Source organism: Zootoca vivipara, chromosome 10 (assembly GCF_963506605.1).
Source record: "Zootoca vivipara chromosome 10, rZooViv1.1, whole genome shotgun sequence".
NCBI lineage: Eukaryota > Metazoa > Chordata > Lepidosauria > Squamata > Lacertidae > Zootoca > Zootoca vivipara.
This window is the reverse complement of record NC_083285.1, coordinates 64218735-64235484: the sequence shown is the minus strand read 5'-3', so window position 1 is coordinate 64235484 and position 16750 is coordinate 64218735. Positions and strand designations below refer to the sequence as shown.

The following is a 16750-nucleotide window of genomic DNA, read 5'->3' as shown; positions in this document are numbered from 1 at the left end:
GGAGAGCGCAAAATATGGTCTGAAGCTCAACATCAAAAAAAACCAAGATCATGGCCACTGGTCCCATCACCTCCTAGCAAATAGAAGGGGAAGAAATGGAGGCAGTGAGAGATTTTACTTTCTTGGGCTCCTTGATCACTGCAGATGGTGACAGCAGTCACGAAATTAAAAGACGCCTGCTTCTTGGGAGAAAAGCAATGACAAACCTAGACAGCATCTTAAAAAGCAGAGACATCACCTTGCCTACAAAGGTCCGTATAGTTAAAGCTATGGTTTTCCCAGTAGTGATGTATGGAAGTGAGAGCTGGACCATAAAGAAGGCTGATTGCCGAACAATTGATGCTTTTGAATTCTGGTGCTGGAGGAGACTCTTGAGAGTCCCATGGACTGCAAGAAGATCAAACCTATCCATTCTTAAGGAAATCAGCCCTGAGTGCTCACTGGAAGGACAGATCGTGAAGCTGAGGCTCCAATACTTTGGCCACCTCATGAGAAGAGAAGACTCCCTGGAAAAGACCCTGATGTTGGGAAAGATTGGGGGCACAAGGAGAAGGGGACGACAGAGGATGAGATGGTTGGACAGTGTTCTCGAAGCTACCAACATGAGTTTGACCAAACTGCGGGAGGCAGTGCAAGACAGGAGTGCCTGGCGTGCTATGGTCCATGGGGTCACAAAGAGTCGGACACGACTAAACGACTAAACAACAACAACAAAATAAAATAAAAATATTTCAAAAAAAGATCTCTGCTTGACTCTACAACTCTAGGATTCCTCACAACAACTCTGCAAGGTAGTGGGGAACCTCAGGCCTGGATGTGGCCCTCTAAGTCACTCTGTCCGGCCCTTGGATTCTGCCCAGCATGCGCTGACTCTGCCTGAGTGTTTTTGCCTTGAAGTCTGGCAATGCGCCTTGCTTGCCTGAATAGAGGCTGGAGAAAAAAGGTGTGTGAGTCTGCGCAGAAACCGGCCTGGCACCCCCTCAGCCCAAACCCAAATATCTGTGCCACCGCCACTGCCAAGAAAACTTCAGTGCTAAGATGAGAGGGACATAGCTTTTAACTCTCTGGCAAAGGTCCAAGTGGCCAACAGGTCCCCGGAATGATATCTCTCCTTCGGCAAAGGAAATCTTGTATTTCACGGGCTGAGGTGGGATTGTTTTGACACGTGAACCAGTGAGAATGTAAGCCAGACGTCTGCTTGGAGTTAAAGCATGCTGGGTCTGTCGAGAGACCAAAAGCAAACCTCTGTCGCTGTGCAAAGCAAGAAGATGTCTGCGGCTTAAGAGATGAGGGCATCCTAAAAACTGTTGCTGCAGGAGTGCAGGAAAAAAAATTGGAAGGTTTCTAGTAGAAAACCAAATTTAGAGTGCATCCCCGCCAATTTTACATCCTTAACCGGCTTCTTCCTTTTTAGAGTTATTATCTTTTGTTTATTTCTTTAAAAGCATTTCTAAACTGCTCAATCAAAACAAAAATCTAAGTGGCAAACCAAAATACAGTGAAACCTTGGTTGTCAAACGTTTTGGAAGTCGGACATTTCAGCTTTCGAACGCCAACAACCCAGAAGTGAATGCTTCCATTTTTGAACACATCTAGGAAGTCAAACGGCTTCTGAGGCGCGTTTCTCCATTTTTTCTATGGATTTTGCCGACCGGCAATTGCGCCTTGGTTGTCAAATGTATCGAACGGACTTCCGGAATGGATTAGGTTCAAGAAACTGAGGTTCCACTATAAGCAAAACAACAACCCAGTACTGTGGAAAGAGGAATCATAACAGGGTCCAATCTCATGGGTCGGGGAAATTTTGTGCAAAAAAAAAAAAAGAGTGCTTTTCATAGAATCATAGAGTTGGAAGAGACCACAAGGGCCATCCAGTCCAACCCCCTGCCAAGCAGGAAACACCATCAAAGCATTCTTGACACATGCCTGTCAAGCCTCTGCTTAAAGACCTCCAAAGAAGGAGACTCCACTACACTCCTTGGTAGCAAATTCCACTGCCGAACAGCTCTTACTGTCAGGAAGTTCTTCCTAATGTTTAGGTGGAATTGTCTTTCTTGCAGTTTGAATCTATTGCTCCGTGTCCGCTTCTCTGGAGCAGCAGAAAACAACCTTTCTCCCTCCTCTATATGACATCCTTTTATATATTTGAACATGGCTATCATATCACCCCATAACCTTCTCTTCTCTAGGCTAAACATACCCAGCTCCCTAAGCCGTTCCTCATAAGGCATTGTTTCCAGGCCTTTGACCATTTTGGTTGCCCTCTTCTGGACACGTTCCAGCTTGTCAGTATCCTTCTTTTGCAAGACATCTGAAGCAACTGATGGGTGAAGTTTCACATATACTGTATTTACATACTTGAGTGTAATGCACCATTGAATCTAATACACACCTTAATTTTCACAACGTAATTCCCACCCACCCTAAAGGTGCACATTAGATTTGAGTAAATACTGTAATAAAGCAGGGCCAGCCCTAGACATTTGGGCACCTGAGGGGTGCCCCCCCCCAGCAGCTGGGGAAGAAGGGGCTAGTGAAGATTTACAAGGGAGGGAGGAGATCAGAAGTGTCTTCTATTCACCAAGAGGCTGCTGTAGAATCGGCAAGCAGGATGTCCGCCAAGGGGATGGCAGATCCGGCCTCCAAGTACCACGTTGCAACTATTGCTGCCGCTGAGGCAGCTGCAGTGGGCGATGCATTCCTCGAAGGCCAGATGATCTGCTGCCCATGTGGATCCTGCCACCTGAGGCGGTTTCCACATAGGTGGGCCTGCCCTGTAATCATAGCGGGAAGGACATTCCACAGTGCAGAGGCCGTGGCTGAGAATGCATCTTTTTGGGTCGCCGCCAACATATCGCAACATATCCAAGCACCGCAACATATCGCCGAATGATGCGATATGTTGCGGTGCTTGGAATGACTTAGTCCGGTTTCACAAAGTTCACTCCATTGGTTCAAAAATCTCCAAGCAGCACCAGAAAATGGTTCCCACAATTGGCATGTGAAATGCTGGGAGTTTGGCTGCCACTCCCTTGAGTGGCGTTGAGACAGATAAGAGTAAGGAGCTTCCAGAGAGTCCCTGACTATCCCTGTATCTTTATCTGTATGCTGACTTCGCTATCTCTTTGTTGTTTAGACCGATAGGACTTAGGTTGCATCCCATTTACAGCTTCCTCCTCCTCAAACTTCTCTCCTGGATCTCAAGGTGAGACCTTATCTTTGAACTGTCCTCTGAGAGGACAAAGGAGCCAGGATGGCTGGCTTGTTCTTCTCTAGACTAGTTAGACTAGAATAAGAAACCTCTTATATCCTAGAAATGTATTTCCTACAATAAACAACTTAATTACCTAATCCTACAAGCATCTGTGTGTTTGCGATCACAAACAGGTGAAGTCTACTTTTTTAACCAGATGTACCAGCCAAACGCTGGGTAATTGAGTCGGTCATCCCAATATGAATTGAACGTAAATTAAGTTCATTTGGGAGTAAAATGTTGAATATTTTCTCATTCATCTTCAGCTTCAAAATTCTCTCCCCTCATCAGTTGCCTCATCAGTGGGGGGAAGGGCACCTACTGCCATGTCCGTTCATGGAGAGCGAAGCCCTGTGAGTCTCTCCTTTGTTCAGAAGAGAATGGTGGGTTTTTGGTCCTGGCATCCAGTGAAAAGTGTGGCCATGCTTAAAGGCTTGTACTCGGTGCAGGAGAGACAGAGGCCTCAGCTACATTACCCATGTTGCAACACTATAACTGCGTTATAAACATACGGCACCAGATGGCACTGTGGAGCACAAAACTTTGTCCATGTGATTTTACATAGAGGTTTTTTTTAAAAAAAATCCTTTGTTATAACAATTTAATTTATAACTTATTTATAGCGGGTTTTTCCTGTGTGTAGATCCAGCCAGAGTCAGTGCAAGCAGGAACTGCGCAGGAAAAGCAAACCATCTCTTATGCACTGCGAGTTTTGGATGGGATATTTACCGAGACCTTTTGTGGTTGTCCTAGGAGTTCCTGGAGGGTATATTGTCGCATGTGGGCACTGTGTTGGTGACCCCTGTCATATACCCTTATAAGAATGTAACTGAAGCCTTCCTGAGGATCCTGGTTTCCCCCCTGCTAAATTGAAAGAATGGTACAGCTAAAGAGGAAGAAAGCATCATACATGGTGACTTACGTCTTAGAAGAGAAGAGGGGGGGGGTTGAGTATTTGCCTTAATGGCTAAACTAATAGTTTATCGGAACAAGAGATAAAAGGCAAGGACAAGACAAGATTGTGGTTTGCTTATCTTGACTATTATGACTTCAAAATCACAACAAGAAGTTATGCTAGCTGCTGGGGCATGGGCGAAACTAGGCTTTATTTTACCTGGGTCAAAGACACAGTTTGGCACACACACACACACCCCACATGCTTTTGCATACACTAAGGTTGTCATATTCTCAGACATCTGGGCTAGATCCAGACTAGGCATCCCCAAACTGCGGCCCTCCAGATGTTTTGGCCTACAACTCCCATGATCCCTAGCTAACAGGACCAGTGGTTGGGGAAGATGGGAATTGTAGCCCAAAACATCTGGAGGGCCGAGGTTTGGGGATGCCTGATCCAGACACATCAAAGAAGCATTTCATTGAAACACATTGCAAACTTTGTATGAGGAAATCGGATTGGTAAAACGGGACTCCACAGTGCCACCTGGTGTCACAGTGTTAGAATGCATAAACAGCACATATAAAGCGCTTTTTATTTGCCAATGTAGCTGAGTCCCTTGGTTGGCTGCCGTGAGAACAGGATTCTGGACTAGATGTGCCACTGGCCTGACCCAGCAGGCTCATCTTATGTTCTGAAGTTACAAAATTGCCTGGAGGCTTTTATTTATTGAGCACTTATGCCGCCATGTTTTCAGGGAGGTCAGATGCTGTTGTGTGGAAGCAAGCCTGTCTCCAGTGTTTTCCTGTCCCTTTCTGTACAGAGAAACCACAACTCTGTGAGATTGAGAGTCTCACTCTCTACTGAACGAGCTACCCTTGGGTCTGAGGTCTTCTACACCGGGGGTCAACAAAACCGAGAGACTAGTGCAGATGGGCGTAACCCCCCCCCCAGTCAATACAAATCTGAGGTTCTGCGCCACCCCCCAACAAAAGCCTCCCCCCCCACAAAAATCCTGGCTACTACTAGTGGTCTGCCTCGCTAAAAGGCAGCTCCTTCCTTCGTGCTTCGTTCCTACAGCAACTTCTTTAAAATTAAAAAAAACCCACCCATAATTCTTCCCTGCCCATTTATCGATTCGTCCCCATTTGATTTTATTGATGGGATGGGCCACGTTCCCAGCCATGCTTTGAGCACCCTCTCCGGGGATGGAGGGAGAGGCTGGGAGAGGAGGGTCAAGCGCAAACCGTCGGGTATAGCTAGGAAGGTCTTCGGAGCCCCCAGCCCAGAAGGTCTTAGCACCCCCCCCACCAGCCCAGATGGTCTTAGTGCCCCACCCCTCGGCGTCTAAGGGTCTCCGCTGACCCCTCGCTCCCCTCCGACGGCTCCTTTCCCCTGCGGGGGCGTTGCCCCCTGGCGCCCGGCCCCTTCCCGGGGGAAGCAGCCACAGGAGCCGCCTCCCTCCCCGATTGAGTCCGCGGCGGCGCCAGCCTTTGTCCGGGACTGAGGAAGGGGGACGCGCAGCGGCATCGCGCTCGCCTCGTCGGGGAGGCTCCGCCGACCGGGATGGCTCTGCTGCTGTCGCCGCCGCTGCCCGAGAGGCTGCTGGGCGCCAACCGCACCCAGGCGAAGAGCCGCCCGCACGGCTGCGACAACGGGGCGCTGCTGGACCGCTTCGGGGTGCTGGTGCAGGCGCTGCTGGCCGTGGTGGCCTTCAGCACCCTCATGCGTAAGTGGAGTCCTGCCTTCCTTACACACCTCCCTCTGACTCCTTCTCGTCTTGCCTTCTCCTCCTCCTCCCTTTTCTTGCACAAGACTCAAGTGTCTTGGGTTCGAGTCCCTCTTTGAGCAGAAAGGTTCCTGCCTTGCACGGGGCTGGACTTCGATGCCACGCATGGTCCGCTCAGATTCTTCAATTCTATGGTTCTGTCTTTTCATCTTTCTCCCTTTCTTCATTCTCTTTTTTTCCCTTTCTCCTCCTTTTCTGTTTCTTTGTTCTTCTGTTCTCCACTTTTTAAATTGTTTTTATTATTGAAGGATTTCTGTAGTAAACAAAGGTACATGCAACATCTCTTTTTTCAATTCATAGAGTACTTTCTATGGGTCAGTTGCATTCAATGTGAGACACTGGTGTCATAGATATTGTGAGGCTTGGGGTGGCGGGGGAGAGAATCTGGGAGAAAGAAGGCAAGTAATGATCGTTCATTCTTTTGCTTAGTATATGTGCGGAAACAAAGAAACAGACAAATGAAAAACCTATCCTTGCAATGCTGACACAAAAATGCCGGTTTTTATTTGTTTGTTCGTTCCTCTCCCTCTCTATTTTTTCTTTCTTCTCTCTCGTTTTTTTCCTTTCTGTTCCTCTTCCCTTCTTTTTCTTCTGCTTTCCCCCCTCACCTGTCCTGCAAAGGTAGTTAGTTTGTCCAGGGACAGCAGCTGAGTTCCTGAGTGTTGCCAGAATCCTAACCTCCAGCAGCAAGGCTCTGTGGATCCTTGCGAAAGGACACTTTCGGTGGAGAAGATGCAGCAAAAGGCAAAAGTCAGATGCGCTGAAATCCCATATGCTTGAGAAGCATCTCTAATGCAAAGAGAGAAATGGCTGTGTGTTTCTTGCTTGTGCACATGCAGGGTGACTAGAGAGGAGGACAAGGCTGTCAATGGATGCTGGCCATGAGGGCCACGCTCTGGCTCCATGGTTGATAAAAGTAGAATCATAGACTGGGAAGGGACCCCCAAGGGTCCTCTAGTCCAACCCCTGCAATGCAGGAATCACAGCTGAAGACTTTCTGACGCCTGCCATTCAACCTACCTTCTTTGAAGTGGTCTCCTCTTGCCCCCCATCCTTTATCCTTCCTCAGAGTAACCCTTTGCAATTCACCTGCCTGCTGCCCCATCCTCCTGCCCTCTTGCACTTCTGACTCTGAAACAGATACTCACCTCCTAAATATCCAGTCCATCAGTCAGATGAAATCATTAAAAACCTTGCAATCAATCAAAAAAGTGCCCTTAATCAATCTAGTAGTCAGTGGGGGTTTTTTCATAGAAAAGTGCTGGTAATTTCTTTCTTGATCAGAGTGATGTTGGTGGCAGTGCAAAATGATTGCTGTTGTCTCAGAAAAAGAGGGGATGGTACTCCCAAACAAAAAGCAGTGTGCGTGTATTATCTTTAATGCAAGTATTTAGAAAAGCTACATCTGGAATCAAAGAATTGAAGAGTTGGAAGGGACCCAGAGGGTCATCTAGTCTAACCCCCTGCAATTCAGGAATCTCAACTAAAGCATCCATGGCAGATGGCCATCCAAAACCTTCAAGGAAAGAGAGTCCACCACCTCTCAAGAGAGACAGTTCCACTCTTGAACGACTCTTACTGTCAGAAAACTCTTCTTGATGTTGAGTCGGAATCTCCTTTCTTGTAACTTGAAGCCATTGGTTCAGGTCCTACCCTCCAGAGCAGGAGAAAACAAGCTTGCTCCCTCTTCCATGTGACAGCCCTTGAGATATTTGAAGATGGCTGTCGTATCTCCTCTCAAGTTTCCTCTTATCCAGTCTTAAAGGTAAAGGGACCCCTGGCCATTAGGTCCAGTCGTGACCGACTCTGGGGTTGCTGCACTCATCTCACGTTATTGGCCGAGGGAGTCGGCGTACAGCTTCCAGGTCATGTGGCCAGCATGACAAAGCCGCTTCTGGCGAACCAGAGCAGCACACAGAAACGCCGTTTACCTTCCTGCCAGAGCGGTACCTATTTATCTACTTGCACTTTGGGTGCTTTCGAACTGCTAGGTTGGCAGGAGCTGGGACCGAGCAACGGGAGCTCACCCCGTCGCGGGGATTTGAACCGCCGACCTTCTGATCAGCAAGTCCTAGGCCCTGTGGTTTAACCCACAGCGCCATCTTTGTCCTAAGTCTTAACATACTCAATTCCCTCAACCGTTCCTCTTAAGTCTTGCTTTCAAGACCCTTGACCATCTTGGCTGCCTTCCTCTGAACACCTTCCAGCTTGTCAAAATCCTTCTTAAATTGTGGTGCCCAGAACTGTACACAGTATTCCAGATCTATTTGTTCTGCTTTGTTAAGGAGTTGAGGTTAGACAGATGAAGGCCTGATAGGCTGGAATTTTGATGTTGCATCTTAGTCTGACTAAATATTAGGGTGCCTTAATTTTGTCCTTATGGGCTTTCCACTGGCTTTGTTATTATTAATTTATGTGACTTTATTAAACAGTCACTTAACAGAAAAAGAAAAATTTCCAAATGGTTTATTTACCCTCGGCCTCCAAGGGTAATCTTAGCATGTAGTGACATCTCTTGGGCCTGTCCCAACTTCTCCCCAGGCATGAAAGTTGCGCTTCTGTTTTAATAACTGAGGGCCATGGTGGAATCTTCTGGGGGTATCACATATTCGGGTCTGTCAAGAGGCCTAGAAACTTAGCTTCTGTTTAAGGCTTAGACTTGTAAGTAGCATGAGCTGTTGCCGTTTTAATGGGCCAAAAGTGAGGATATTAAGTTACTCTCACAGCTAGCGCATGTATGTGCACAGCTCAGCTTAAACCTGGATCGTAAATTTTGCCTGTTATCTGAGCGTCCTAAACATTTCTCCCCACACAGCACCCCCTGGGTTATTCCTCGCTCCGCAAGGTGCTCTTTTGCCAGATGCACCAAGTCCATTCTAGATGTTTGTCTTGCCATGTGTTGCTCCCGAGACTCCGCCACGCAGCTGCTGAGGCGGTTGCCCTTTCATTGTTCTACAAAACTCAGCCATCTGGATGAGCGGCGTTGGTGAAGCTAAGAATGCAAAGAGGGGAGGGGGGGCTAGCTCATTGGCTGGGGCGGCCAGGGCCCTGCGGGCAAGTCCTGTGTCTGCATATGTCCCTGACGGAGGGCTCTGTTTTGAGCCGGAGATGTGGCTAAGCGCAGAAATCCAGATCTCGCGTGTGTTTCCCTTTTGTGCATTCCGCAGTCGGAGGCATTAAGTGCTTCCGAATACCAGTTGCTGGAAACCACAGGAAGAAGAGAGTGCTGTTGTACTTGGATCCCGCCTGTGGGTTTTGCACGGGCATCTGGCTGGCCACTGTGAGAACATCCATAAAACAGTGGGCGCACATTTGAAGCACATGACTTAGAAACAGAGATTCGTAGAGTTTGGAGGTGAGCCAAAATTCAGCCCCCTGCAATGCAGGAATCACAGCTAAAGTATCCGTGGCAGATGGCCACCCAACCTCTGCTGAAAAGCTTCCAAGGAAGGAGAGTCCACCACCTCCCAAGTGTCATGGGCCAGGAGTTGGCTTCACCTGCTGAGCAGCAGCCTGAAGGATCAGAAGGCGAAGGGACTCCACCTGCTGCTGATCAGCCTTCTTGCTCCTGATGAAAACCAGCTGGCTTCCAGCTTTCTGAAGCAGGGTTTCCAGCCTGAGTCAGTTGCTGGAAACAACGTTTGTGGTTCCCCGCCAGATCTTGCTGCTTCTCGCTTCTCGTGACCTTGGGCCCTCGGCTTTCTTGACCCCTGGATCATCTGACTACGTGAACTGAGATGCCGCAACCTTCGGACTGGACTGAAACTTGTATGTGGACTCTGCCTGCAGGCAAGTAACCCCCTGAGACTCGGCTGGTTGGCTGACTTCTCCCTCTACTGAGCTCTGCCATACCTGGCAGCACAGGGCTATGGCACCAAGGGAGCCCGATACTTCCCTCAAAGGTTCTGGGGAACCGTAGTTCCCCCCCCCCCTCACAGAGCTACCATATCTAGCACTCTTTGCAAGCGCTCCAATTGGAGAATAGCCTTTACCAAAGGTGTCATGGGCTTTGAAGACACTTGAACGCAGGACGCAAGGGAGAAACGTGCTAAGAGGAAGGCACCCTTGGCAAACCCTCATTGTGATCAACTCCCATCCGGAAACCTATGTCCCCACTGTGGAAGGACCTGTGGATCCAGAATTGGCATCCACAGTCACTTACAGACTCATTGCTAAAACTGTGTTTATGGAAGACAATCTTACTCAACTACAAGTGATTGCCGAAGAAGAAGATCCAGCACTCTTAACAAACTATAGTTCCTGGGATTCTTTGGGGGAAGCTGTGTGCTTTAAATGTGTATTGAATATGCTTTAAATGTGTAGCGTGGATCTGCCCTTAGCCACGAATAAGACAGCTAAACAGATGCACAGCTAAACCACATTGCGAACAATTGATAAAGCAGCGTTAAATTTGCTGCTATGATTGAACAATCCTCTAATGTTCAGACTTTTCTGCGTTTTTTTTTGTGTGTGTGTGTGTGTGTGTAAGTGTATGTAAGCAAGCACATGTATGGGGAGACACACTCCTCCCACCCCAAGAGGATTGCTTTGTCAAAATGCTGCAGTGATGGTGGTAGAAGCCGGAATTTAAAAGACCTCTCCTGTCCACAAAACCTTGTAGTTTGCAGGTTTTGGGGGACCTGTTAAGATGACGCCCCTTTTCCTCTGGCCTTTGCCACTTGCCCTTTGCTTAGATCACTCCTCCGCTTACTTGATAGAAACCTGGAAAGCTGCCATATACAGAGTCAAACCATTGGCTCACCTCTTTCTCCCTTAGTTTGTTGTTGGCTTGCAAATCTTAGTTTGTTTTAGCTTGGCATTAGTATTCGAAATGAGCCAGGCTCCAGGCACATTTTGCACCTGGCTTTCGACCACTCGTGACCAAGTGAAGATGCCTGGGTGCCAGGATTGCGCCTGACATCTCCACCATCTGGGGATCATTGGATCTGGACTGTGTTTACAAACAAATACCCCACCCTGCAGAATTCTATCAGTTATATTTTATCTGCACAATCGGAATGAATTTCTGGAACCAAATTGCTTTTTCTCTGCAGCCTGAGCGGGAGCAGTCACCCATTAAGAAAAAGAGGTTGGAACAGGCCAATTGGACTGTCCCTGGATCAAGTGATTTTTCTTTAAGCTCTTAACCTAGCTCAGGGTTGTCATTTGAACTAGCCAGGTGTTTAACTGAGCATCAATCACTTTCAGTCCATCATTTGAGAAAAAAAAGACTGTAGAGCCATCTTAGAATCATAGAGTTGGAAGAGACCACAAGGGCCATCCAGTCCAACCCCCTGCCAAGCAGGAAACACCATCAAAGCATTCTTGACATATGCCTGTCAAGCCTCTGCTTAAAGACCTCCAAAGAAGGAGACTCCACCACACTCCTTGGTAGCAAATTCCACTGCCAAACAGCTCTTACTGTCAGGAAGTTCTTCCTAATGTTTAGGTGGAATCTTCTTTCTTGTAGTTTGAATCCATTGCACCATGTCCGCTTCTCTGGAGCAGCAGAAAACAACCTTTCTCCCTCCTCCATATGACATCCTTTCATATATTTGAACATGGCTATCATATCACCCCTTAACCTTCTCTTCTCCAGGCCAAACATACCCAGCTCCCTAAGCCGTTCCTCATAAGGCATCGTTTCCAGGCCTTTGGCCATTTTGGTTGCCCTCCTCTGGACACGTTCCAGTTTGTCAGTATCCTTCTTGAACTGTGGTGCCCAGAACTGGACACAGTACTCCAGGTGAGGTCTGACCAGAGCAGAATACAGTGGTGCTATTACTTCCCTTGATCTAGATGCTATACTCCTATTGATGCAGCCCAGAATTGCATTGGCTTTTTTAGTCTTGCCCAAGACTTTCCATTTTGTCAACTGCACCCTTGGTTTAAGGAGCCATTTGGCACCTAGCTTGTATATCTAAATTTCCAGCACTGTGTGGCAGCACTTGTAGATCTAGCTCCCTGCCTTAAGCACAGTTTGTTTGGCCACCCCACCCCAGATGTTCACCAAGCCACGGAGACGAGAGGCAAGAACATCGGGAGACCAAACCAAACTTTGGAGAAAGAAGTCGTGGCTTGCTTTATCGTCAGTGGGACAACTTGCAGCTAATGGGTAATTTGTTAAATGCACTAAGCAGGCACTGCAGAGTGAACGGTCCTGTTCAACGTGGACTTGTAGATTTGGGTTTGAAATTTCACCTCGGTGGGTGAAGCTGAAGCTGGAACAAAGTGCCACGGTCTCAGAGTTGCGACTGAAATTAATTTAAATGGTTGACAGAAGGACACTGGGTCCCAGGGAGAATAGGAAAGTACACAAACGGCCTCTCCAGATGTCCTTTTTATTGAACATTCATCATGATTTGTGCTTGTGATGTTATGTGGCAGTGATCTACGGTCCTGCTTTTAATCCCGTTCACACCTGTAAGCATTTCAAGGCGGCCACACTGCTTTCTTTGTAATAAGTGTGTGTCCTGTCATTTCCTGCTAAAATCCTGTGACTTTTCATACCACAAATGTTCTGATTAGAGGGGGTTTTCTGGTCCTGCTTTTGTTGTGCTATAGTGCAAGAGTGCTGCTCCATACAGAAATAATGCAGAAACCATTGCAGAACAGCCAACAGAGGAAATATTGAGGAAACATTGCAGAACACCCAACAAAGCAAAACGATGAGTGGAGAGTCTGGTATAAATTAATCACAAATGTGGTTTTATTGCATCAGTGATATGTTGCAGTATACACCCATCCTGTCCCCCCCAAACAAGGAAAAACTAAGCCCAGTTGGAGTGGCCCATAGAATAAGGCTAAATAAAACTAAAGGCGCTTTTAAACTTTGCAAGGAAACCACCAATGGAAAACGTCATTCTGCCATTCCTCTGAAAGTAGCCCAGGGCAGAACTAATGATTGGACCTGGTACAAGGGTGTTTCCTCTGTTCCTATAAGAACCTGCAAGGATAATAATAATAGTAATAATAAATAATAATAATAATAAAAAATACCTTCAACAATGATTAGAGTTGTCGTCAAGCAACATCCTGATTTAAGTTTTTCAGAACCCTCTCAAATGTACACAAGAAATACCACTTGGGATTCTGAAACCATCAAATGTCAAGGGTGTGTGTTGTCCTCACGATGCCCTCCGTTGAAGATGCTGATTGCACAGCGGCATCCCAGAATTGCTTTGATGTGCATCTGACGCCCCCCCTCCCATAACTTTTTAGGCCAAGCAAAATGAAATTGATCCCATGGCCCCCTTAAGCCCCCATAATCTTTGCTGGCGCTCTCCAGCATCTCTGAATTAATGCCCTATTAAGCAGTTAATTATTTCTCTCTCATACTCCCTTTTATCTTTTAATGCAGCTGTTTTACTGCCTGTGATAATTACACCATCTCTGATAACTCTCTTAAATCTAATGAGGCCTGACAAGACCTGCTCAACAAGGCTGCACATCATTAACTCTCCTCCTTTCAAAGTTGTCATCTTATCACACTCAACAACTGTATTTTGAGCTTCGGCGGCTCGGGGGCCACGATGTGCCATTTTCCAGTAAGAGAGGATCTATGTGTGTATGTTATCCTCGGGATCTCCTGGCTAGCTAAGAACCAGGTTCATTGCTTCCAGGCTGATAAAACTTCCTCACCCTAGCAAAATGCTGCTTCGTGAAACCGGCTTCCTGTGGCTTCTGCCATAAAACTGAATAGGTTCCCATTTAGTTCTATGGGAGGAAGTTAAAAGGAACTCAAAGCCAGTGCAATCACGATAAGACCCAAAGAATCTCTACATAAGAAGAACGTGATGGAAAATCTGTTCTTCCCCTGTAATCACACGTCCTTCAAACACACAGCACTTTTTGCTCTTTGACACAGTCAACACATTCATGCATACAACACATTCATACATTCTCTTGCATGTGCACACATGTGGCAGACATGCGGGGCTGGTCCTAACTCATGATGAGAGAGGCAGCGCATCATGCCAAAGGATTTGTACTCTACTTAATAGGGGTGGGCGATATCTGGTTTTCAACCTCGTGATATACTGATATATTGTCATTGTTGTGTATTGAATAGCAGGCACAACACAGGAGCAGAGTAGCCAGGAAGGAGTTAAGGCTAGGAGTGACTGTTTTAGTTAGTTTAATTAGTTTCACCTGGAGTTTGTAGGCTGGCCCAGTTGGCTACATATATATAGCAGTAGGCTGGGAGTTGGTCTTTGTCTTTTACTTGTCTGCTGTGAATAAAGAGATTGTCACAACCCCATTGCCTGGACTTATATGCAACAGTCATGTCTGAAATAAGGATGGAGCTATGTAGAGGCATTTCCCACATTGTGATTTTTGCATGGCACACAAACCCATATCATGATTTGTGATATATTGTGACAGGTCAAAAAGTATGACACCAATATCACGATATGGACTTCAAACCGGTTTTGGACAATACATCGATATATTGCCCAGCCCTACTACTTGGGTCCAACTCCATTGAAGCTAGAGGTTTGCCAAGAATAAGCATAGCTGAGACAAGTGAAGAGGAATAATAATAATAATAATAATAATAATAATAATAATAATAAATTATTTATACCCTGCCCATCTGGCTGAGTTTCCCCAGCCACTCTGGGCTGCTTCCAACAGAACAGAACATTAAAATGCAATAATCTATTAAACATTCGAAGCTTCCCTAAACAGGGCTGCCTAAACAGGAAGGAAGGAAGGAAGGAAGAGGTGTGTGTGTGTGGGGGGGGGGCTAAATACAGATCACAGACATCGCAGGACCAGGGTGGAGGGTGAGAGAAGGAAGCCGCTTTCAAAATAACTTCACCTCCCAGCAAGCAGTTTGCAGCAGGATTGTATTTGACCATTCATCAGAGACCAACCAAGGTTTCTGCAAGTGTTTAACTCTTCTATACCCTTCATAGCTACCTCAATCTATGTTCGCAGCCATTTCCAAATCATTCCAAATATAAAAGAGCAGAAGGGAGACAATCTGTTCACGTTTCCCACTGAAGGCAGAAGTGACAGCAGGTTTTAACTACAGGGAGGTCAAGCAATTCCCCCAGTGTCTGTCTTGGGTCTTATGGTGAGCTGGGGAGGCCCTGTTGGTGGTAAAAGGTAAAGGTAAAGGACCCCTGACAGTTAAGTCCAGTCGCGAGTGACTCTGGGGTTGCGGCACTCATCTCGCTTCACTGGCCGAGGGAGCTGGCGTACAGCTTCCAGGTCATGTGGCCAGCATGACTAAGCCACTTCTGGCGAACCAGAGCAGCGCACGGAAACGCCGTTTACCTCCCCCCCCCCCCCGGTGCAGTACCTATTTATCTACTTTCAATTGACGTGCTTTCAAACTGCTACGTGGGCAGGAGCTGGGACCTCCGTCACGGGGATTCGAACCGCCAACCTTCTGATCGGCAAGCCCTAGGCTCATTGGTTTAGACCACAGCACCACCTGCATTTGTTGGTGGTAATTTTCATTAATTCTTCCACCTGTTTTTGCCTCTGGCTCTGTCTACCACTGGTATGTGTCTCCCTAGAACATAGCTGCCAAGTTATCCCTTTTTAAAAGGGATTTTCCCTTATGCTGAATAGGCTTCCTCGCGAGAAAAGGGAAAATTGGCAGCTATGCCCTAGAAATTAATACAGCCCTTGTTTGTTTGTTTGTTTGTTTGTTTGTTTGTTTTTATTAAAAAAACTTTTCCCATGCCTCCTCTGTTGCTTGATCATCTGCATGGTGAACAACCAAGGGAGAATTCAAGTTTTAAAGGTGAAAAATCAGTTCAGTTTTGGACCAGAAAAAATTGTCCTTTATGGATGTGATTCTTGAGCCCAGAAGTCATTGAAGCAAAGCTTGACCTGTCGCTGCATCTTTGTTTACTGTCCTTCTGGTTGACACTAAGAACATAAGACCCTGCTGGATCAGTCCAGTGGGCCAGCATCCCTCCCTCGTGGTGGCCAACCAGACTCCCTGGTCCTGAATGGGGTAACTGTGCCCCTGAAGGACCAGGTGCAGCCTGGGAGACATTTTGGACTCACAGCTGTCCATGGAGACGCAGGTCAATTCTGTGTCCAGGGCAGCTGTCTACCAGCTCCATCTGGTATGCAGGCTGAGACCCTACCTGCCCGCAGACTGTCTCACCACAGTGGTGCATGCTCTGGTTATCTCCTACTTGGACTACTGCAATGCGCTCTACGTGGGGCTACCTTTGAAGGTGACCTGGAAACTACAACTAATCCAGAATGCGGCAGCTAGACTGGTGACTGGGAGCGGCTGCCAAGACCACATAACACCGCTCCTGAAATACCTATATTGGCTCCCAGTACATTTCCGAGCACAATTCAAGGTGTTGGTGCTGACCTTTAAACCCCTAAACGGCCTCTGCCCAGTGTACCTGAAGGAGCATTTACACTCCCATCATTCAGCCCTGACATGGAGGTCCAGCTCCAAGGGCCTTCTGGCGGTTCCCTCATTGCGAGAAGCCACGTTACAGGGAGCCAAGCAGAGGGCCTTCTCGGTCGTGGCACCCACCCTGTGGAATGCCCTCCCATCAGAGGTCAAAGAAATAAACAACTATCTAGCTTTTAGAAGACATCTGAAGGCAGCCCTGTTTAGGGAAGCTTTTAACATTTGATGAATTATTGCATTTTGATATTTGTTGGAAGCCGCCCAGAGTGGCTGAGGAAACCCAGCCAGATGGGTAGGGTATAAATAATAAATTGATGTTGTTGTTGTTGTTGTTGTTGTTGTTGTTGTTGTTGTTGTTTATTCTACAGAACCGTTCCCCTTCCCTTTCTACAGCCATTAAAATGTCTGTCTGTC

General features: G+C 47.1%; 1 protein-coding gene across 1 annotated transcript in view; it reads left to right on the top strand.

Annotated features, from left to right (window-relative positions):
• Positions 1-5652: 5652 nt before the first annotated feature.
• LOC118091525 (store-operated calcium entry regulator STIMATE-like) overlaps positions 5653-16750 on the top strand; it is a 42032-nt gene continuing 30934 nt past the window's right edge. Inside the window, exon 1 of the mRNA XM_035128612.2 lies at positions 5653-5877. Coding sequence (XP_034984503.2) covers positions 5715-5877 — 163 coding nt within the window. The 5' untranslated portion in view covers positions 5653-5714. The remainder of the gene's footprint in view (positions 5878-16750) is intronic.